The sequence below is a fragment of the Propithecus coquereli genome, unplaced genomic scaffold (assembly GCF_000956105.1).
Source record: "Propithecus coquereli isolate 6110/MARCELLA unplaced genomic scaffold, Pcoq_1.0 Scaffold1, whole genome shotgun sequence".
In the NCBI taxonomy this organism is placed as follows: domain Eukaryota; kingdom Metazoa; phylum Chordata; class Mammalia; order Primates; family Indriidae; genus Propithecus; species Propithecus coquereli.
In genome coordinates this window covers 14,812,411-14,829,898 of record NW_012133857.1, presented here as the reverse complement: position 1 = coordinate 14,829,898, position 17,488 = coordinate 14,812,411, and the positions used below count along the sequence as shown (strand labels likewise).

Genomic DNA, 17,488 nt, shown 5'->3' with positions numbered 1-17,488 from the left:
GGGAAGGGATGGCGCACACAGCACCCACGCGCGTGCCCATCCACACGCAGATCCCCATCCTGGTCACAAACCTGGATCCGCACGGATCCGCCCCTACTCGCAAACCCATCTGGCCTGGGGCGCACAGATTGTCGTGCTCGCGCGCACGGATGCAAGCCACCCACAGACCACCAGGATCAAGGCTCACATACACACACGAGCGTACGCCCACGCACGCTCGGCCACCTGCGGGACAGAGGCACGCGCAGGCGTGCGCACACGCGGATCAACAGCCCCACCCGGACCGTGGCGCGCACGCGCGGCACCGAGTCCCCGCCCCTCCCGGCCTCGCCTGTCGGGGGCGGGGCGCCGCTGGGGGCGGGTCCTGCGGCACCGCCCGGGAAGCTGCGCGAGGTTCGGCAGCCGCCGCCACATCCTCCTCCTGTTCTTGGTCCAGGGGAGCGGAGCGGGGCCAGGGCCAAGTGGAGGGCTCCGACAGCGCGGGCGGAGCGGAGCGCAGAGCCATGGCACATCAGACGGGCATCCACGGTGAGGGCGGATGGAGGGCGGGCATAGGACCCAGGGTCTCAGCTTTCAAGCACCCCCTCCCCGGCTCTCGGCCCCTCCCTCCTCCCCGCACCAGCCGGGGGAAGCTTCCTGTTCTCTTTTGCAGCCGCGGGTTGCCTAGGCTGGGCACATCTGGGGGAGTATGGACTTGCTGTGCCTAGCTGGGAGTGGGTGTACATGTACCTACACAGCTTGAGTGGAAGTACCTGTTTGCCCACCTGGAGGGGTTATGTATGTGTGTGCCCCTCTGTATATTTTTATTCCTTTCTGGGGGTGGGTGTACCGGATGTGCACATCTGGGGGAGTGTACACGCTTGTGCACATGTCTTCTGTGTATGGTCTTGTGTGTGCACATCTGGATATGACTTGCTTGTGCACATCTAGGGTCATTCATGCACACACACTAGCAGCGTTTGAATGGACACTTGGTAGGTTGCATAGGACCGTCTTTAGACATCAGTGTTTCATGGCAGTGTGCACACGTCTGTGGGTGTCTGTGTGTGTGCATAATCGGGGCACACCTCAGTGTGCATTTGTTGCCATGGATGCATGTGCTGGATGTGTCTGTATGACTTGTATGGGCTTGGGTATTTGTGAGGAGGGAGCCTTGACCTTTGCTTCTCCCAGGACCCTCATATGCTCCTCCAGGCTAGGCTGGGGAAAACCTGGGACAGGACTCTCTAAGTGGAATGGGGAGAATCGCCCATCTGACCTTGACCTTGACCTCTGACCTCCCTCCCATTTTCCACTGTGATCTCCTGAGTCTGCCCCAGGCAGGGTTGGAAGGTCCCAACTCAAGGCTGGACACGGGGAAGAGGGTCCATATATGGGGTTTGTTGGGGAATGTCCTGGCTCTAGAGAATCCAGGCCAGCTCCCTATCCCACCCCTCATCCCCAGGAAGCTTCGCCAGCCCAGAGCATCACACACACGCCCTTCCCCATGGGTCCCAGTTTCTTCCTTGGACAGGCCGGGAGAGAAGTGATGGCCCAGAGCCAGGTGCCCTGACTCTACTAGGGCCTCAGTGTCCCCATCTGTCACTGGCCTGGGAGGGCTGCCTGGTCAGTAGGGAAGGCCCAGGCTGCTTGCCCAGACAGCCTGGTAGGTTTGGCCATCAGCCACTCCTGCTCCACACCAGGGTCCCCTGCCTGGGGCTACCACCATCGACCTGCCTGACCGCAAGCAATCCCTCACACAGGCGGTTGTGGTTGCTTGGTGGCTGGACTGCTCTGGAAAAGTTTCACTAGCCCTGCCTCCACCCACCACCCCTCAGGACCAGAAAAGGCAGGGGCCTGGGTCAGGGCCAGCTTCCCACCAGATGGGCCAGCCTCTCTGCAGGAGAAGTTGGAGGGGTAGGCTTCATGACAGCTCCACAGGAGGGAAGAACTGTGCCTGGTCTGCCCCTTCCTTCCTCTTTGTCTGGTCATAGCTGCTGCCTCCAGGCCTTCAGCCTATGTGGGGGGTTGGGGAGTATCCTGGGAAGTCAAACCCCCCACCCCCCCGTCCCTGTGGTAGCTGGGGCCGTGCCTCACTCCCTCATTTCCCATACATTGAGACAGGCCTGCCTAGGAGGTCACTGGGGACTGGGCTGCCCCCCAGCCCTCCTTCTGCCTGGGAGCTCAGCCCAGTCCTTCCCATTTCTGGCCTGGAGAGTTGGCAGGAGAGATCACCTTGGAGGACCAGGTACCAGTCTTGTCCTGACCATAGGTGTGGATATGCTGACTCGGAGCAGGGCAGGGGAGGGACCTGTAACCTGAGGCTCATTGGAGTTGAGGGGGTGGGCACAGTGGGGGGGCTGTTCATGAATCTTTGATGACAGAGGCTCAGGTGTCCCAGGCCTGGCCTCTGGATTATTGATGGTGGCTGGGGAGGCATTAGGGATGGGGTGGGGAGGGATGTCTCTTCCCCTGCTGGGGTGTTAGTTTGCCCTGGTAACACCAGAAGGGGCCTATCTGCCTCTCCCTTGGGGGAGCTTCTTGGCCTCCCTCCCGGAAGGTCTGGGCAGGTAGAAGGGCAGCTTAGCACCTCCTGCCCTGCTGTTATTACTGTAATACAAATTAATTGTTCTTAATAGAGGCCCCCATTACCTAGCACTTTCTCCCATTTACTCCTCACCACAGCCCTGTGGAGTTTGGGGATATTATTTCCATTTTATAGATTGAAGTTCAGAGAGGTCAGGGGTCACACAGCTAAGAGAGAGGTCAATCCCCAGAGGCCAAGCTTGGGGTCTGCCAATGGAAAATTCTGTCCTGGCCTAGTGGGACTGTATCCACCTGCCTACAATTCCATGCCATGCTTCTCTGAGCCCTCAGTTGAGCCCCTGCCCACCCAGTGGCCTTGGAGGGCGGTACACAGCCTGAGGTCTCAGGTTCACGGTCACCCTGCAAGGGGGCACCTGAGGACGGGACCAGAGTTTGTTTTCCTAAAGGCCCCCCCGCCCCTGGGCTGCCCAGTCCTGGCCCTATAAATATTCTCTGACCTCAGCCTTCCAGCCATGTTCCTGCTAGAATTCTCCTGACCCCTGGGCAGCCTCAAGGTCACGCTGGCCTAGCCCCGCTCACCCAGAAACCCAAGCAGGGCCCTTCCTCACTTGGACCTTGGTTTCCCCGTCCACGAATGGTGAATCCACCTCGTGTGTGTGTGACTTCCCATGGTTCCCTGCCCTGGCCATGATCCTCACCTCTGTGCTTGGGTCCTTGGTCACTGGCTGTCACTTTCCAGCTCTGCAGCCCAAGAACTAAGATGGAGTCTCTGGGGAGTTCCTGGGAGCTACTCCTCCAGGAAGGCTTCCCTACTGCCTGAGGGTTGAGGGCTTCTTGCTCTCTGGCAGGGCTGTGCCGGGGCTGGCGGTGGCTCCTCACAGCCTCTCAGGGTCAGGCACCTGGCTGGTGGGCTGGGGCTGGATGTGCATGCATGTGTCATGCATGTGTGCGTGTTTCTGTGTATACTTTGTACATCCTGTTGCCTGCACGTGTCTTAGCCAGGCTCTGCAGTTGTCTGCCTGTGTGTTTGTTAGCAGCTTGGAGACTGTATCTGTGTGTGCATTTGCATGTCTAACGTGTGTCCATTTATGTTCGACCAGCTGAGTGCTCACGTATGAAGGCGTTTGTACTTATGTTCCTCTATCACACATGCGTAGTATGTGTTGCATTCACACATTCTGGATTGAACACGTGTGTGTGTGTGTTTGTGTGTGTGTGTGTGTGTGTGTGTGTGTGAATGGACATGGTGGTCAGTGCACAGTGGGGGCATTTGTCTGTGTGTTCTTTTGTGGGTATGACAGTGCTGAGAGTGTCCCAGGACAGCTCAGGACTGGGCCTTTCTGGGGGACAAGGGACAGGTGGGGGCCATTCACTCTGTGGCTGGCCTGGCTTGCCCCAGAGCCCACCCCATCTTCGGGTGGGCTGTCCCATCCCTGCCTACCCCACCTGTCACCAGACCTCTCCCAGCCAGCAGGCCACTCGCCTGCCACCTCTGCTGGCTAAATTTGGGAGCTTATGTACAGTGGCCGTCTCAGGTTCCCAGTCACATGGGGGGCCGTATTTAACCCGGTTCCCAGCTCCGCCACCAGACCCCACAGGACAAAGCAGGCCCTAAACTCGTCCCTGTCCACTCTGCCTACTCATCCCCTACCATGTTTCTTGTTCTTATAGCCACAGAGGAGCTGAAGGAATTCTTTGCCAAAGCTCGGGCTGGCTCTGTCCGGCTCATCAAAGTCATCATTGAGGATGGTGAGTGCCCGCCATGGGCTAGGGCATAGGGGGGGGCTGGACCCACCTGCCTCTGGGGTGGGGGAAGGTGGGTGCTGGCCATCTAGCCCCCTCAGGACCTCAGTTTCCCCATCTGGGAATGGGAGTGAGTCACTCACAAAGAGGAGCCTCCCAGGGGAGCGTTGGGGGTGGGCATGATTGTCGCTCCTGTTATGCAGAGTGCTGGAGTCCTACCCAGCCCTGGAGGTTGCGAGGGTCCTGAGTTGGGCCTGGTCAGGAGGGGGTGAGTGAGTCCAGGCCCTGCCTGCGTGGCCAGTGCCACCCGCCTCCATCTGCTCGTGGTCGGCAGGCCTGGCCTGGGGAGACCGAAGGAGGTGCCTGGACCCTTCCCTTGGGAAGTGTCCCCATAGTGGGGAGAAGGGATTTGTGTCTGGCTCATTCTGAGAGCAGGATGGGAGGATTCCTGGCTCTGCCTCAGCCTGGATCCTAAGGACCTTGTTTGGGGGCAGTGCTGGGGGTGCAGGGGCCTGGGCTGAGGCCTGCAGTAGAGAAAGTTTGAGGAGGCAGAGGATTAGGCTGAGGCTGGGTCGGGGGCTCGGGGTAGAGGACTCCTCTGCACTTCCCTCACCAAGGGACTGTCCCTGGAGGCAAGGGGTACAGACTTTGGGATGGGGGTGGGCCAGGCCCCTCACGCGTCCCTCAGCCCTTCTCAGCAGCCATGCTGTAGTGGCCTTCGGGCGGCTGCCCGGATGGGCTTGCTACTCAGCTGGCTTTTCATATACTGACTTGGCTCAAAGCAGGGTCAGCCCAGACCCATAATTGACCCCAGGCTTTAGGGCTTTGCCCAGAGTCCCCAGATTCAGATACCCTCAGAGGCTGGGTAGGGGTCATCGTGGTAGGTCATGAGTGAAGGCCTCCTGGGGCAGCAGGCCACAGCCTCCCTCCCTTAAAGAGGCAGTTGCACTCACTGGCCCCAGTCCTCAGCCCTCCCTCTTGCCCCCCAGACACGATGTGCCTGCAGCTTTTAAGTAGGAGGAGTCTCTAGGTGGGCTCCTATCCCAGTTCTGCATTACAGTTGTGGGGGTACCTGGGAGCACCCAGGGGGGTCCAGCCCCCAACAGGCAGCCGCTGTCCATCTCCAACTGAGTGTGGCCCCAGTGTGGCCAGAGGTCCTGATTTTTCTAGAGAAACTGTGAATTCTACTTCTTATATAAAATTTCCCAGTTTGAAAATGTTAGTAGCAAATTAAACAATGTTGTCAGTGCTGTGGGGGCGACTCAGCCTGTGGCTGCTGATTTTCAACCCTGATCCCATCTGAGGTCCGGGTGGGCAGGTGAGGAGGCCGAGGCCCGCAGAGAGGCCGCTGGACTAGTGGGCCTGGCATATCGGGGTTCCCGGGCAGCTGAGGCCCTGCCCCCATCAGGAGGTGCCGGGACCCCCTGGCCAGGCTTATTACCCCTTTGCCCCAGTTCTTCCTCCAGCCTAGGCCTGTGCACACCTGGGCTAGTGTTTGGTGCCCTTCTGAGGTCCCAGCCCGCAGGTGTAGCCTGGTAGGTCCAGTGTGTGCCCAGCCCGATGCCCCATTCAGCCACTCTGCACCAGCCAAGGAGGTGGCAGGCCTGGTGGCAGCCAGGCATTAAGAAGTTGGCCGCTTTTGGTTTGTGACTTTTTGGGGAGGGGACTACAGCTAGGGGGATGGCTGCAGGATACCTGTTTATGCAGGGTTTGGTGGGAGCCCCTGCCTCCCTCTCTCCCAGATGATTTTGCCCCTGCAGGTCCCTGTGACCTGGGCTGTGACACCACCTCCCTCAGGACATTTGTCCTGAGAGGGGTCCGCTGGGGTTCTGCTGAGCCCTGGGCTGAGGGAGGAGGGAGCAGGAGGTGGTGCCATGGGGACTGTGCACTGAGTGGCTGTGCCAGTAGGGTGGGGTGCAAAGGAGCACCTAGGTGTGTGGGTGTCCTTGAGGGGCCGCACTGTTGGCTGTGGCACACGCTGGGTGTCGGCTGTTTGTGTTGGTGATCTGTGCGTGTGCGCGCGTGCTGGGGATGTGTGGAGGGAGCAACCCTTGCCAGCAGCTTTGTGCCCTGCTCACCCACTCACTGATTGAAGCACATAGCCTCATGTTTTGGGGCTGGGGGGGCTCCAGGGAAGGCGAGGGGAGGTGGCTAGCAGGTCTGAGCCGGCTCGGAAAGGCACAGTGAGGACGAGTCCACAGTCAGAGGTGAAGGCGGGAGATGGCTGCTCTCCAGCTCACCCAGCCTCTGCCCCCAGAGCAGCTCGTGCTGGGTGCCTCGCAGGAACCGGTGGGCCGCTGGGACCAGGACTATGACAGGTCTGTGCTGCCGCTACTGGACGCCCAGCAGCCCTGCTACCTGCTCTACCGCCTCGACTCGCAGAACGCGCAGGGTTTCGAGTGGCTCTTCCTAGCCTGGTCACCTGATAATTCCCCTGTGAGTCCTGGGGACCCCTGCCCAAGCCCAGGCTCAGGGCCAGTGGGGAGTGGGGAGGGCCCTACCCTGGGGAGCCTTGGTGGGGACACAGGCCTGCCCCAGGGAGGCTGAGGGAAGAGATATCAGGCCCTGTCCCAGAGAGTCTGAGAGAGGGACAGGGCCCTGTGCTTGGAGCCTGGATCCCTAGGGGTCGCGCAGCATCAGCCTGGCTCCTGGAGCTTGGGCTGGGTGAGGGCTGCCCATGCTGGTGGGAGCTGCCCCGCCATGTCCTGCACCCTGTGCCGCACCCTCTGCTGGGTGTGCGGGCGCAGTGGGAAGACCAGGTCCCCCAGAGGCTCCCACTCGCTCCCAGAGAGGCAGCCCTGCCCAGAGGGCTCTCATGGTTTGGCCCTGCCTTCAGGTGCGGCTGAAGATGCTGTACGCGGCCACACGGGCCACAGTGAAAAAGGAGTTTGGGGGAGGCCACATCAAGGATGAGCTCTTCGGGACCGTGAAGGTAGCTGCAAGGCCAGGACTCCCTGGGCCATGGTTGTGGGCCCACAGAGGGTGGGGCATTGTGTGGGGTCACAGAGCCAGTGCCAGGCTCAGGGGTAAGATGGGAAGGGCTGGGGGAGTCCAGGGGCTGCAAGCTGAAGTGCTCAGTGGGCTTCCTCTAGTCCACCCCAAGGTGCCCATTTGTGCCTCTGCATCTGCCCCCCCAGGACGACCTCTCCTTTGCTGGGTATCAGAAGCACGTGTCCTCCTGTGCAGCACCCGCCCCGCTGACCTCGGCGGAGAGAGAGCTTCAGCAGATCCGGATCAACGAGGTGGGTGTGCTGCGCAGGGCAGGCAGGAGTCCCAGCCCGAGGCCCTCAGGGTCACGCCAGGCCCTGCTGGCAGAGCCTGTGCTCCCTCACCATGCCCTGCCCGCAGGTGAAGACGGAGCTCAGTGTGGAGAGCAAGCAGCAGACCCTGCAGGGCCTCGCCTTCCCCCTGCAGCCCGCGGCCCAGCGGGCACTCCAGCAGCTCAGGCAGAAGATGGTCAACTACATCCAGCTGGTGGGTGCTCGTCCTGTGCCCTGGCACACACCCTGTGCCCCCCCCCTGCTCCCCTCAGCCTGCAGCCTACCCACTTCACCTTGCCTGTATGTTCGTGGGAACACACCGTCCACCCCACCCTTCCCTGTCCCTGCCTGTTCCACCTGGGTGCAGCCATGTGTATACGCAGACACAGCCTGCCCCCTCAGCCCTGGGCTCCTTCCTGTCTAGACTGCCTCTGCGGCCCCCTTGACCACCCCTTTCCTGGCAGGTCCTTCTGCCCTAGTGGTCCAGTCTGACCCCTTTCAAGCAGAATGGCTCCTCCCTTGCAAGGGGCTCCCCCAGAGGCCCCAGAGTGTCTCCCTGAGGCCGAGACCCTGTGTGCCGTCCCGCCCAGTGCCCTTGGTGGGAGTGCCTTCTCCAGGAGGGCCTTTAAAGGGGCAGAATTGGGGCTGAGCCCAGGAGTGGCCTCTTCAGAGGGACCGCCACAGAGGGACGGCCACTGGGGAGGTCACAAGCAGGCTTCCAGCCAGTCCTACTTCGGGGGTTTTTCTGGGGAGAGTGGGCCTGGGCCCTCCCCAAGCTGGTACCCTCCTTCTCCCCCCACCCCTTGGCAGAAGCTGGATCTGGAGCGGGAGACCATAGAACTGGTGCACACAGAACCCACTGACGTGGCCCAGCTGCCCTCACGGGTGCCCCGAGATACCCCCCGCTACCACTTCTTCCTCTACAAGCACACCCACGAGGGGGACCCCCTTGAGTCTGTGGGTGAGTGACCACAGCAGGGCTGCCAAGCCTGTGGCTGGGCAGGGCAGGGCTGGTCTACAGCTGGGTGGGCCTGCTCTGGGGGTGAAGGTCAGCAGGTTCCCCAGGCCTGCCTGGGCTCACCTCCCCTCCCCTCCCGACTCCCCACAGTGTTCATCTACTCGATGCCAGGGTACAAGTGCAGCATCAAGGAGCGCATGCTCTACTCCAGCTGCAAGAGCCGTCTTCTTGACTCTGTGGAGCAGGACTTCCAGCTGGAGATCTCCAAGAAGGTGGGTGCCCGTCCCTAGCACCCAGTCACCCCAACCACACGTGTGGCATTGGAATCCTGAGACGACGGCAGAGCAGGAATCACTGCTGCTGTGTCGATCGTGGGGAACCTGAGGCCTAAGGGGAGACACGCCTTGCCCAAGGCTGCCCAGCTGATTGGTGGCACAGACGAGCCCAAGCTCTGCCCACCACATTTTCTCCTTTCCCTGGGGGCGGCAAGGGGGTGACTCAGGCAGGCAGAGACCAAGGTTTTGATCCTGGGGGTGGCATTGCAGGTGGGATCTCTTGGGGGAGAATCCAGGGCTGGGGTATGAGAGATCAAGGGGTGCCCCAGGCATGGGAGTTACCAAGGGTGGTGTGTGTTGGGGCCCCACCATTGGGGTGACCACTGCCTTGCCCCATGCAGATTGAGATTGGTGATGGGGCAGAGCTGACGGCCGAGTTCCTCTATGACGAGGTACACCCCAAGCAACATGCCTTCAAGCAGGCCTTCGCCAAGCCCAAGGGCCCGGGGGGCAAGCGGGGCCACAAGCGCCTCATCCGCGGCCCCGGCGAGAATGGGGATGATAGCTAGGTGGCTGGACCTGAGCCGGGCCGGCGTGTGGACTATGGAGCCACCCACCCTGCCGCTCCCTGCCACCTCCTTTCTTCCCAGCCTGGGCTCCAGGAAAGTGCTTCCCGTGGGGCAGGAGGGGTGGTGGCTGAACACAGTTGCAGCTTCTGAGGGCCACCAGGCTGGCGTTTTATGACCCTTCCGTGTTGCTGTCCCTGCCTCTCAACTCTGTGCCCAGGGTGTCTGGGGGCCCTGCCTGGCTGGCTCAAGGGAGCTGGGTGGGGGGCCTGACATGAGCTTGGCCTCCAGGGGCACTGAGACTAGGGTTCCAGCACAGCCCAGAAGTCTTTGGCCACAAGGGCTGGGTCACTGCAGGACAGGATGGTTGAATGCTGTATTTTCTAAAGAATAAAATATTTTTAAATCAAGACTGAGCCTGGCCTTCGGAGACCACCTCTGGCCCTGGGAATCGGGCAGCCCTGTGCATAAAACTGCCTTCTCCCAACTCAGGAGGGGCCTGTCGGCCTGGCAGGTGGAGCCCCTCCACTGCTGGCTGCAGGTGTGTGGGACAGGCTGTGTCTGTGTGTAAGGGCACAGGCCTTGCCCAGGTGTCCTGGTGGACAGCGCCCTGCCCAGGAGCAGGCATACCTCCCCTGTGATGTGGGGGATCTGGGTGTACTCGTTTCCTGTGGCTGCTGTAACAGATTACCACAAACATAGTGGCTTCCAAAAACCCACAAGTTTCTCTTACAGCTCAGAGGCTAGCAGTCTGAAATGAGTGTTACGTGGCCAAAATCAAGGTGTTGGCAGGGCTGCTTCCTCTGGAGGCTTGGGGAGCATCCAGTTCCTTGCCCTTGCCAGCTTCTAAGGGCTGCCTGCATTCCTTGGCTTGTGGCCCCTTCTTCCATCTTCAGAGCCAGAGGCGCCTTCTCTGATTCTGCTTCCATGGTCACGTGGCCCTCTTCTCCAGTTAAATCTCTCTGTCTCCATTTTAGAAGAGACACTGGTGATTACACTCATTTTCCCTGCCCCCTGCAACCTACCATCTCAAGATCCATGACTTAATTTTGTCTGCAGAGTCCCTTTCACCGTGTCAGGTCACATGTTCACAGGCTTGGGGGTTAGGACGTGGGTCTCCACTTGGATTATGCAGCCTTCTACCTGGACAGGGGCTCTTCTCACTAGGCTTCCCAGCCCCCATGGGGCTGAGGCCATGGTGGGTGTTTCTGGTACGTGTGTGTCCAGACTTCTCTGCCAATTCATCAGCCTCCCTCCAGGGCCTGCTTTCCTGCCCCTGGGGGAGGCAGGGCAGCTGCTGGGCATGGGGAATGTGGGGTTGATGACTGCAGTTCAGGTGCTGAGTGGGCGCTGCCGTCTCCCCTGGCTCAGGGCAGTGTCCCATCCCTGGGGCCTTTCTCAGCCCCTACTAAAGGCCCTAGGGCGGCAGGGAGGAGAGCCAGGACCCTGGCCAGGACCCAGACGAGGCCTGTCCTTGCCCATCACCTCCCAGGGGGAGGAAGACAATGCCATCGTCCCACACTGCTGAGCCAGCTGGCTGCCGGGCACCATGGAGCCTGCCTACCGTGACACCACCCAGAGGTGGGCCTGAGAGCAGCCAAGTGGCACACGTGCAGCCCTGCCTCCCCCACAGCAGCCCCACTTGTTCATTCATTCAGCCTTCGCTCAAGACACCCTCCCTGTGCCTGTGTAGGGCTGAGTGCTGGGGACCCATAGGTTCAGCAAGTATTGGGCACCTACTGTGTGCTGGGCACTGTTCTGAGACCTGGGGATACAGACAACAGATCCCTGCTCTCAAGAAGCTGGCATTTCAGCAGGAGAATAAGACAATCTGCAATGAACCATGAAAAATCAATGCTATGGGCTGTCAGCAGTTGGAAAAATGTTATGACAGAAAAGTGGAGCAGGCAAAAGGGCTCAGGGGTGCCAGGTCTGGAGGGGGTGGTGTTTACAAGAAGATCAGGGAAGGCATCACTGAGAGGGTGACGTGGGGGCAGAGACTTGAAGGAGGCAAAGGAGGGGCCCAGGTGAGAGTCTGGGAAAAGAGCTCCCAAGCAGAGGGAACTGCATACCCCAAGCCTCTGAGGCGGGAGAGTGTCTGGGGTGTTCCAGCAAGGGGAGGCAGCTCAGGGAGGCAGTGGGAGGCAGGTCCCATAGGACCTTGCTGGCCATTATGTGGACTGTGGCTTTGACTTCAGAGATGGCCGTGAAGGGCTCTGAGCAGAGGAGGGACCCAGTATGACTTAGGCTTGAACAGGACCCTGCAGGGGCCGACTTGAGTAGGCTGAGGGTGGAAAGCAGGACATGGCAGCCAGGAGGCGGTGGCACCTCTACGGGTCTAGGCCAGACGATGGCGGTTCAAACCTGCTGGTGGACATGTGGGTGGTGGGCGGTGGGCAGATTCTGCAGGTGGAGGCAGCAGGACCTGCTGAGGTGTCCGGGGGCACCCTGGGGCTGTGGGCCTGAGTACACTGAATTCCGATCACTGGGGGCTGAAGGGGCCTGGGAAGACCCACTGGGGAGGATGAGTGGGGTCCCAGCTGGGCCGGTGTGTCCGCCTTCCGGGAGCCCTGGAAATGCAGAAGAGGAGGTCCTATTCCAGGAAGAGGTTGCAAGGCTGTGGTGAAGGCAGGTGCAGCCCCAGCCTCCGCTCAAGCTGTCCCCTGCCCCTGCACTCGAGGCCCCCCCACCACACACACTGGGGATGGCCCTGCAGAGGCAGGAAAGGATGGGTGGGGGAGCCACTGTCCTGAGAGTGCCGGCCATGGGCAGGGGCTGAGGCATGAGGGTGAAGAGTCTTCTTGGGATGGGGGAGGGCCTGGCAGGCGCGTCCGTCTCTCACTGCCCTTAGGCTGGGCTCTGGGCATTAGTTCCTCCCCAGACTTCCCAGAGGACAGGTGTGAGGCCCTGGCGGGATGCAGGCTGTCTGGGAGGGGAGTGGAAAGAGGAAGGGGTGAAGGAACTGTCTGCCATCTGACTATGCAAATGGCCTCTGACTCATGGGACCCTGGCCCCCTCGCCATGGGCAGGATGGAGTTGTGGGGGGAGCTAGACTGTTTTAAAATTCTCACTTCCTCTGTTCTCTGAGCCGCTGCTGTCTCTGAGGGAAGGGACCCAGAGTGCTCTGAGTGCGAAGCATCCTTCCCTGCAGCTGCTGCTCAGCCTGCCAGCCAGACCCTCTGGAGAAGACCCTACTCCCCATCATGGTAGGACAGCAGCTCTCAGCCCCCTGGGGAAGGGGATGGCCTGGGAAAGGATGGGCAGAGAGGTGGGCTTGGTGAATAGGGCTGTCACCCACATGGCCCTGGGGACACTCACTGAAGCCTGAAGACATCAGAGCAGAAGCTCTTTCCTGAGGAGTGAGACCAAAGCCACTGGGGGCACAAGGAGGCTGAGGCCACGGGCTTCAGGCAATGGCAGGGCTGGGGCTATGTGCCCAGGTGCATGCACCTGGGGCTGGCCCCTGATCTGTTGCTGACCACAGCAGGCAGAGGGTGAGAGAGCTGGGCAGTGGGAGGGGCTGGGGGAGGCTGGCAGAGGGCAGAGAGGGGATTTGGGAGTGGCAGGAGGGGAGGGAGCCAGCTGCCACCTTGCTCAGGAGGAAAGAGAACTGGCCTCAGGATAGGGGGCCGGGGCCTGTGGGCCGTCTTGCCTGGCTCTTCTGTCCAGCTGAGTTTGGCTATGAGTGAAAGCTCTAAATCGTGAGCTGATTCCAGGTCTCAGTCCCAGTTCTGAGTCCCGATTCTGAGTCAAAGGCTGGGTCTGAGGCCGAGCTCAGGTTCCCCATGAGACTTGGAGGGGGAAGGGGCTCAGCAGCCAGGGAGGAAGCTCCGTGAGGCAGGCTCGGAGAAAGGGGCAGAAGCCCTGCTGAAAGACCCCCAGGAAGTGGAGGGACTGGAGGTGGAGCTGGGGGCTGGACACTCACACAGCCCCACCCCCACCCCACAGGGTTCCTGCCACGGTGCCCTGCACCCCCTGTCTCTGCTGGTGCAGGCTGAGGCACTGGCTGTGGCCCTGGCTCTGGGTACCCTGCCTGCCTTCCTCCCCTGTGAGCTCCAGCCCCATGGCCAGGTGAACTGCAACTGGCTGTTCCTCAAGTCTGTGCCCCACTTCTCCGCGGCAGCACCTCGTGGCAACGTCACCAGCCTTTCCTTGTCCTCCAACCGCATCCACCACCTCCGTGACTCTGACTTTGCCCACCTGTCCAGCCTGCGGCGTCTCAATCTCAAGTGGAACTGCCCGCCGGTCGGCCTCAGCCCTATGCACTTCCCCTGTCACATGACCATCGAGCCCCACACCTTCCTGGCTGTGCCCACCCTGGAGGAGCTGAACTTGAGCTATAACAGCATCACCTCTGTGCCCGCCCTGCCCAAATCCCTTGTGTCCCTGTCCCTGAGCCGCACCAACATCCTGGTGCTGGATGTTACCAGCCTCGCGGGCCTGCACGCCCTGCGCTCCCTATATGTGGACGGCAACTGCTATTACAAGAACCCCTGCAGGCAGGCACTGAATGTGACCCCAGGCGCCCTCCTTGGCCTGCGCAACCTCACTCACCTGTCACTCAAGTACAACAACCTCACAGAGGTACCCCGCAACTTGCCTCCCAGCGTTGAGTATCTGCTGTTGTCCTACAACCACATTATCAAATTGGTGCCGGGGGACCTGGCCAATTTGACTGCCTTGCGTGTGCTTGATGTGGGCGGAAATTGCCGCCGATGTGACCATGCCCGCAATCCCTGCATGGAGTGCCCGCGTGACTTCCCCCAGCTACATCCTGATACTTTCAGCCACCTCAGCCATCTTGAAGGCCTGGTGTTGAAGGACAGTTCTCTCTCCTGGCTTGACACCAGATGGTTCCGTGGTCTGGGCAACCTCACAGTGCTGGACCTGAGTGAGAACTTCCTCTATGACTGCATCACCAAGACCAAGGCCTTCCAGGGCCTGGCACAGCTGCGCAAGCTCAACCTCTCCTTCAATTACCACAAGAGGGTGTCCTTTGCCCACCTGCGGCTGGCATCCTCCTTCGGGAGCCTGATCTCACTGCGGGAGCTGGACATGCATGGCATCTTCTTCCGCTCGCTCAGTGAGACCACGCTCAGGCCGCTGGCCCAGCTGCCCATGCTCCAGATTCTGCGTCTGCAGATGAACTTCATCAACCAGGCCAACCTCAGCATCTTTGGGGCCTTCCCTGGCCTGCGCTATGTGGATCTGTCCAACAACCGCATTAGTGGAGCTGCAAAGCTGGCAGCCACCATGGGGGAGGCAGATGGCGAGGAGAAGATCTGGCTGCAGCCTAGGGACCTTGCTCCAGCCCCACTGGACACCCCTACCTCTGAGGACTTCATGCCCAACTGCAGGACCTTCAACTTCACCTTGGACCTCTCAGGGAACAACCTGGTGACAGTCCAGCCGGAGATGTTTGCCCAGCTCTCTCACCTCCAGTGCCTGTGCCTGAGCCACAACAGCATTTCCCAGGCGGTCAATGGCTCTCAGTTCCTGCCGCTGACCAGGCTGCGGGTGCTAGATCTATCTCATAATAAGCTGGACCTATACCACGGGCGCTCATTCACAGAGCTACCACGTCTGGAGGCCCTGGACCTCAGCTACAACAGTCAGCCCTTCAGCATGAAGGGCGTGGGCCACAACCTCAGCTTCGTGGCCCAGCTGCCCACCCTGCGCTACCTCAGCCTGGCACACAACGACATCCACAGCCGTGTGTCCCAGCAGCTCCGCAGCACCTCGCTGCGGGCCCTGGACTTCAGTGGCAATGCCCTGAGCCGTATGTGGGCCGAGGGAGACCTCTACCTCCGCTTCTTCCAAGGCCTGAAAGGCCTGGTCCAGCTGGACTTGTCCCAGAATCGCCTGCATACCCTCTTGTCCCGCAACCTGTGCAACCTCCCTAAGAGTCTGCGGCTGCTGAGTCTCCGTAACAATCACCTGGCCTTTTTCAAGTGGAGCAGCCTCACCTTCCTGCCCAAACTGGAAGCCCTGGACCTCGCGGGAAACCAGCTGAAGGCCCTGACCAACGGCACCCTGCCTAATGGCACTCGGCTGCGGAGGCTGGACCTCAGCAGCAACAACATCGGCTTCGTGGCCACCGGCTTCTTTGCCCTGGCCGTGGAGCTGCGAGAGCTCAACCTCAGTGCCAACGCCCTCAAGACGGTGGAGCCCTCCTGGTTTGGACCCTTGGCAAGTTCCCTGAACATACTGGATGTGAGTGCCAACCCTCTGCACTGCGCCTGTGGGGCAGCCTTCGTGGACTTCCTGCTGGAGGTGCAGGCAGCCGTGCCTGGTCTGCCCAGCCGGGTGAAGTGCGGCAGTCCCGGCCAGCTCCAGGGCCGCAGCATCTTCGCACAGGACCTGCGCCTCTGCCTGGACGAGACCCTCTCCTGGGACTGTTTTGGCCTCTCACTGCTGGCTGTGGCTCTGGGCCTGGCTGTGCCCATGCTGCACCACCTCTGCGGCTGGGACCTCTGGTATTGCTTCCACCTGTGCCTGGCCTGGCTTCCCCGCTGGGGACGGTGGGGCGAGGACACCCTGCCCTACGATGCCTTCGTGGTCTTCGACAAGGCGCAGAATGCTGTGGCCGACTGGGTGTACAACGAGCTGCGCGGTCGGCTGGAGGAGCGCCGTGGGCGCCGGGCACTGCGCCTGTGCCTGGAGGAGCGCGACTGGGTGCCCGGAAAGACGCTCTTTGAGAACCTGTGGGCCTCCGTCTACGGCAGCCGCAAGACGCTGTTCGTGCTGGCCCACACGGACCGGGTCAGTGGCCTCTTGCGCGCCAGCTTCCTGCTGGCCCAGCAGCGCCTGCTGGAGGACCGCAAGGACGTCGTGGTGCTGGTGATCCTGAGCCCTGACGCCGGTCGCTCCCGCTACGTGCGGCTGCGCCAGCGCCTCTGCCGCCAGAGTGTCCTGCTCTGGCCCCACCAGCCCAGCGGTCAGGGCAGCTTCTGGGCACAGCTGGGCATGGCCCTGACCAGGGACAACCGCCACTTTTATAACCGGAACTTCTGCCGCGGACCCACGGCCGAATAGCCCTGAGCCACGGTGCTGCCCAGCCCCCTCCACGCTCGCCCCCATCTTCCGCCTCGCTCTGCTGCCCAGGGCTGTGCCTGTGCCCCCACCAGTGCCCCCCAGCCCGACCTGGAATAGAGCAGGTACTCAATAAATGCCACCGGAGGCCAGATGGCTAACCTTGTGCTCACTGGAGGTGTGGGTGGGAGGCGGGAAGGGAGAATTCTCCAGGCCTCCGTAAAGTGAAGAGGGAGAAGGGGTGGTTAGGGGAAAATTGCCACAGACAGGAGAAAGGTCTGCGGGGAGAGAAGCTGCTAAGGGCAGTTTTGTTCATGGGCATCTTTTCAGGGGGGTCTGATGATGGACACTGAATGTGGTCTTGGTCCTTCCCGGAGAGTAGGGGCAGGTCTCCGGAGCGTCCTGCCCTACGCTTCCCAAGCAGAGCCAAGCAGCCGCTGCCAGACCTGGTCAGCACTCCTCTGTTGTGTATTGGTCTCAGGTATTTGCCCCTTTCACCTACTGGACTGAAAATGCCTTGAGGGCAGAGAACCTTTGGCCTGGTTCATTTCTGGCCCCCAGCAAAGTCCCAAGAGGTGGCAGCTCAGGGGAATATTCATTCCAAAATGTAAGGAAAACATGGATTTGTGGCACATTTGGAGGGGTGATTGCGCCCTCTGGTGGCCATGTCTGTGCTTGGCGAAGAAGGGCGCTTCCCACTGGGAAGGGGAAGGTCGGTGGGTGCATCCCTGCAGCAGGGAGCTGGGAGCCACAGAAGATTCTAGGCTGAGCTCATAATCCATCCCTTTCTTTTCCACCTAGAGGCACATGCGAGGTCTCTCTGTTCTGATATTGAAGGGACACCTAGGTGAGCTGCCACCTGGCTGCAAAGCTGAGGGCCCGCTTCCCTGCTCTTGCCTCTCAGAGCTGATTGCGCTTAGTGTGGAGACACAGCCACATCTGATCAGGAGGGAGTGTATGTGTGCCTCTATTTTTGATATACAGTGTATATTTAAGGACACAGCTAGGAGCCCCAATGAGAAGAGACCAATGTTTGGAGAGGTCAGGTTCTGTACCAATAAGTACTCATGGAGCCATGAGTAGTGTCAGGCCTGGGGCCCTTGAGGAGCCCTGTCCTGGGCTGCCTGC

The 17,488-nt window shown here is 60.8% G+C and overlaps 2 protein-coding genes across 2 annotated transcripts; both read left to right on the top strand.

Moving 5' to 3' along the window:
* The first annotated feature begins 356 nt into the window (after positions 1 to 356).
* TWF2 (twinfilin actin binding protein 2) lies at positions 357 to 9,740 on the top strand. Its single transcript, XM_012663870.1, has 9 exons — positions 357 to 528; positions 4,198 to 4,275; positions 6,527 to 6,705; positions 7,106 to 7,201; positions 7,407 to 7,511; positions 7,618 to 7,743; positions 8,340 to 8,490; positions 8,638 to 8,759; positions 9,164 to 9,740. Exons 1-9 carry the CDS (start codon positions 504 to 506, stop codon positions 9,329 to 9,331), a joined length of 1,050 nt encoding a protein of 349 aa, XP_012519324.1. The 5' UTR covers positions 357 to 503; the 3' UTR covers positions 9,332 to 9,740.
* Positions 9,741 to 11,914: 2,174 nt separating this feature from the next.
* On the top strand, positions 11,915 to 16,510 carry TLR9 (toll-like receptor 9). The gene is made up of 2 exons (XM_012663496.1): positions 11,915 to 12,534; positions 13,277 to 16,510. The coding sequence occupies exons 1-2, from the start codon at positions 12,532 to 12,534 to the stop codon at positions 16,361 to 16,363; spliced, it is 3,090 nt and encodes a 1,029-aa protein (XP_012518950.1). The 5' UTR covers positions 11,915 to 12,531; the 3' UTR covers positions 16,364 to 16,510.
* The last annotated feature ends 978 nt before the right edge of the window (positions 16,511 to 17,488 follow it).

Bases quoted from the DNA above. Each gene is read 5' to 3' on its own strand.
- TWF2 (XM_012663870.1), top strand. From the start codon at position 504: ATGGCACATCAGACGGGCATCCACG. The intron at 7,744-8,339 runs GTGGGTGCTCGT...ACCCCTTGGCAG, and splicing joins TGGTCAACTACATCCAGCTG to AAGCTGGATCTGGAGCGGGA. The intron at 8,491-8,637 runs GTGAGTGACCAC...GACTCCCCACAG, and splicing joins GGACCCCCTTGAGTCTGTGG to TGTTCATCTACTCGATGCCA.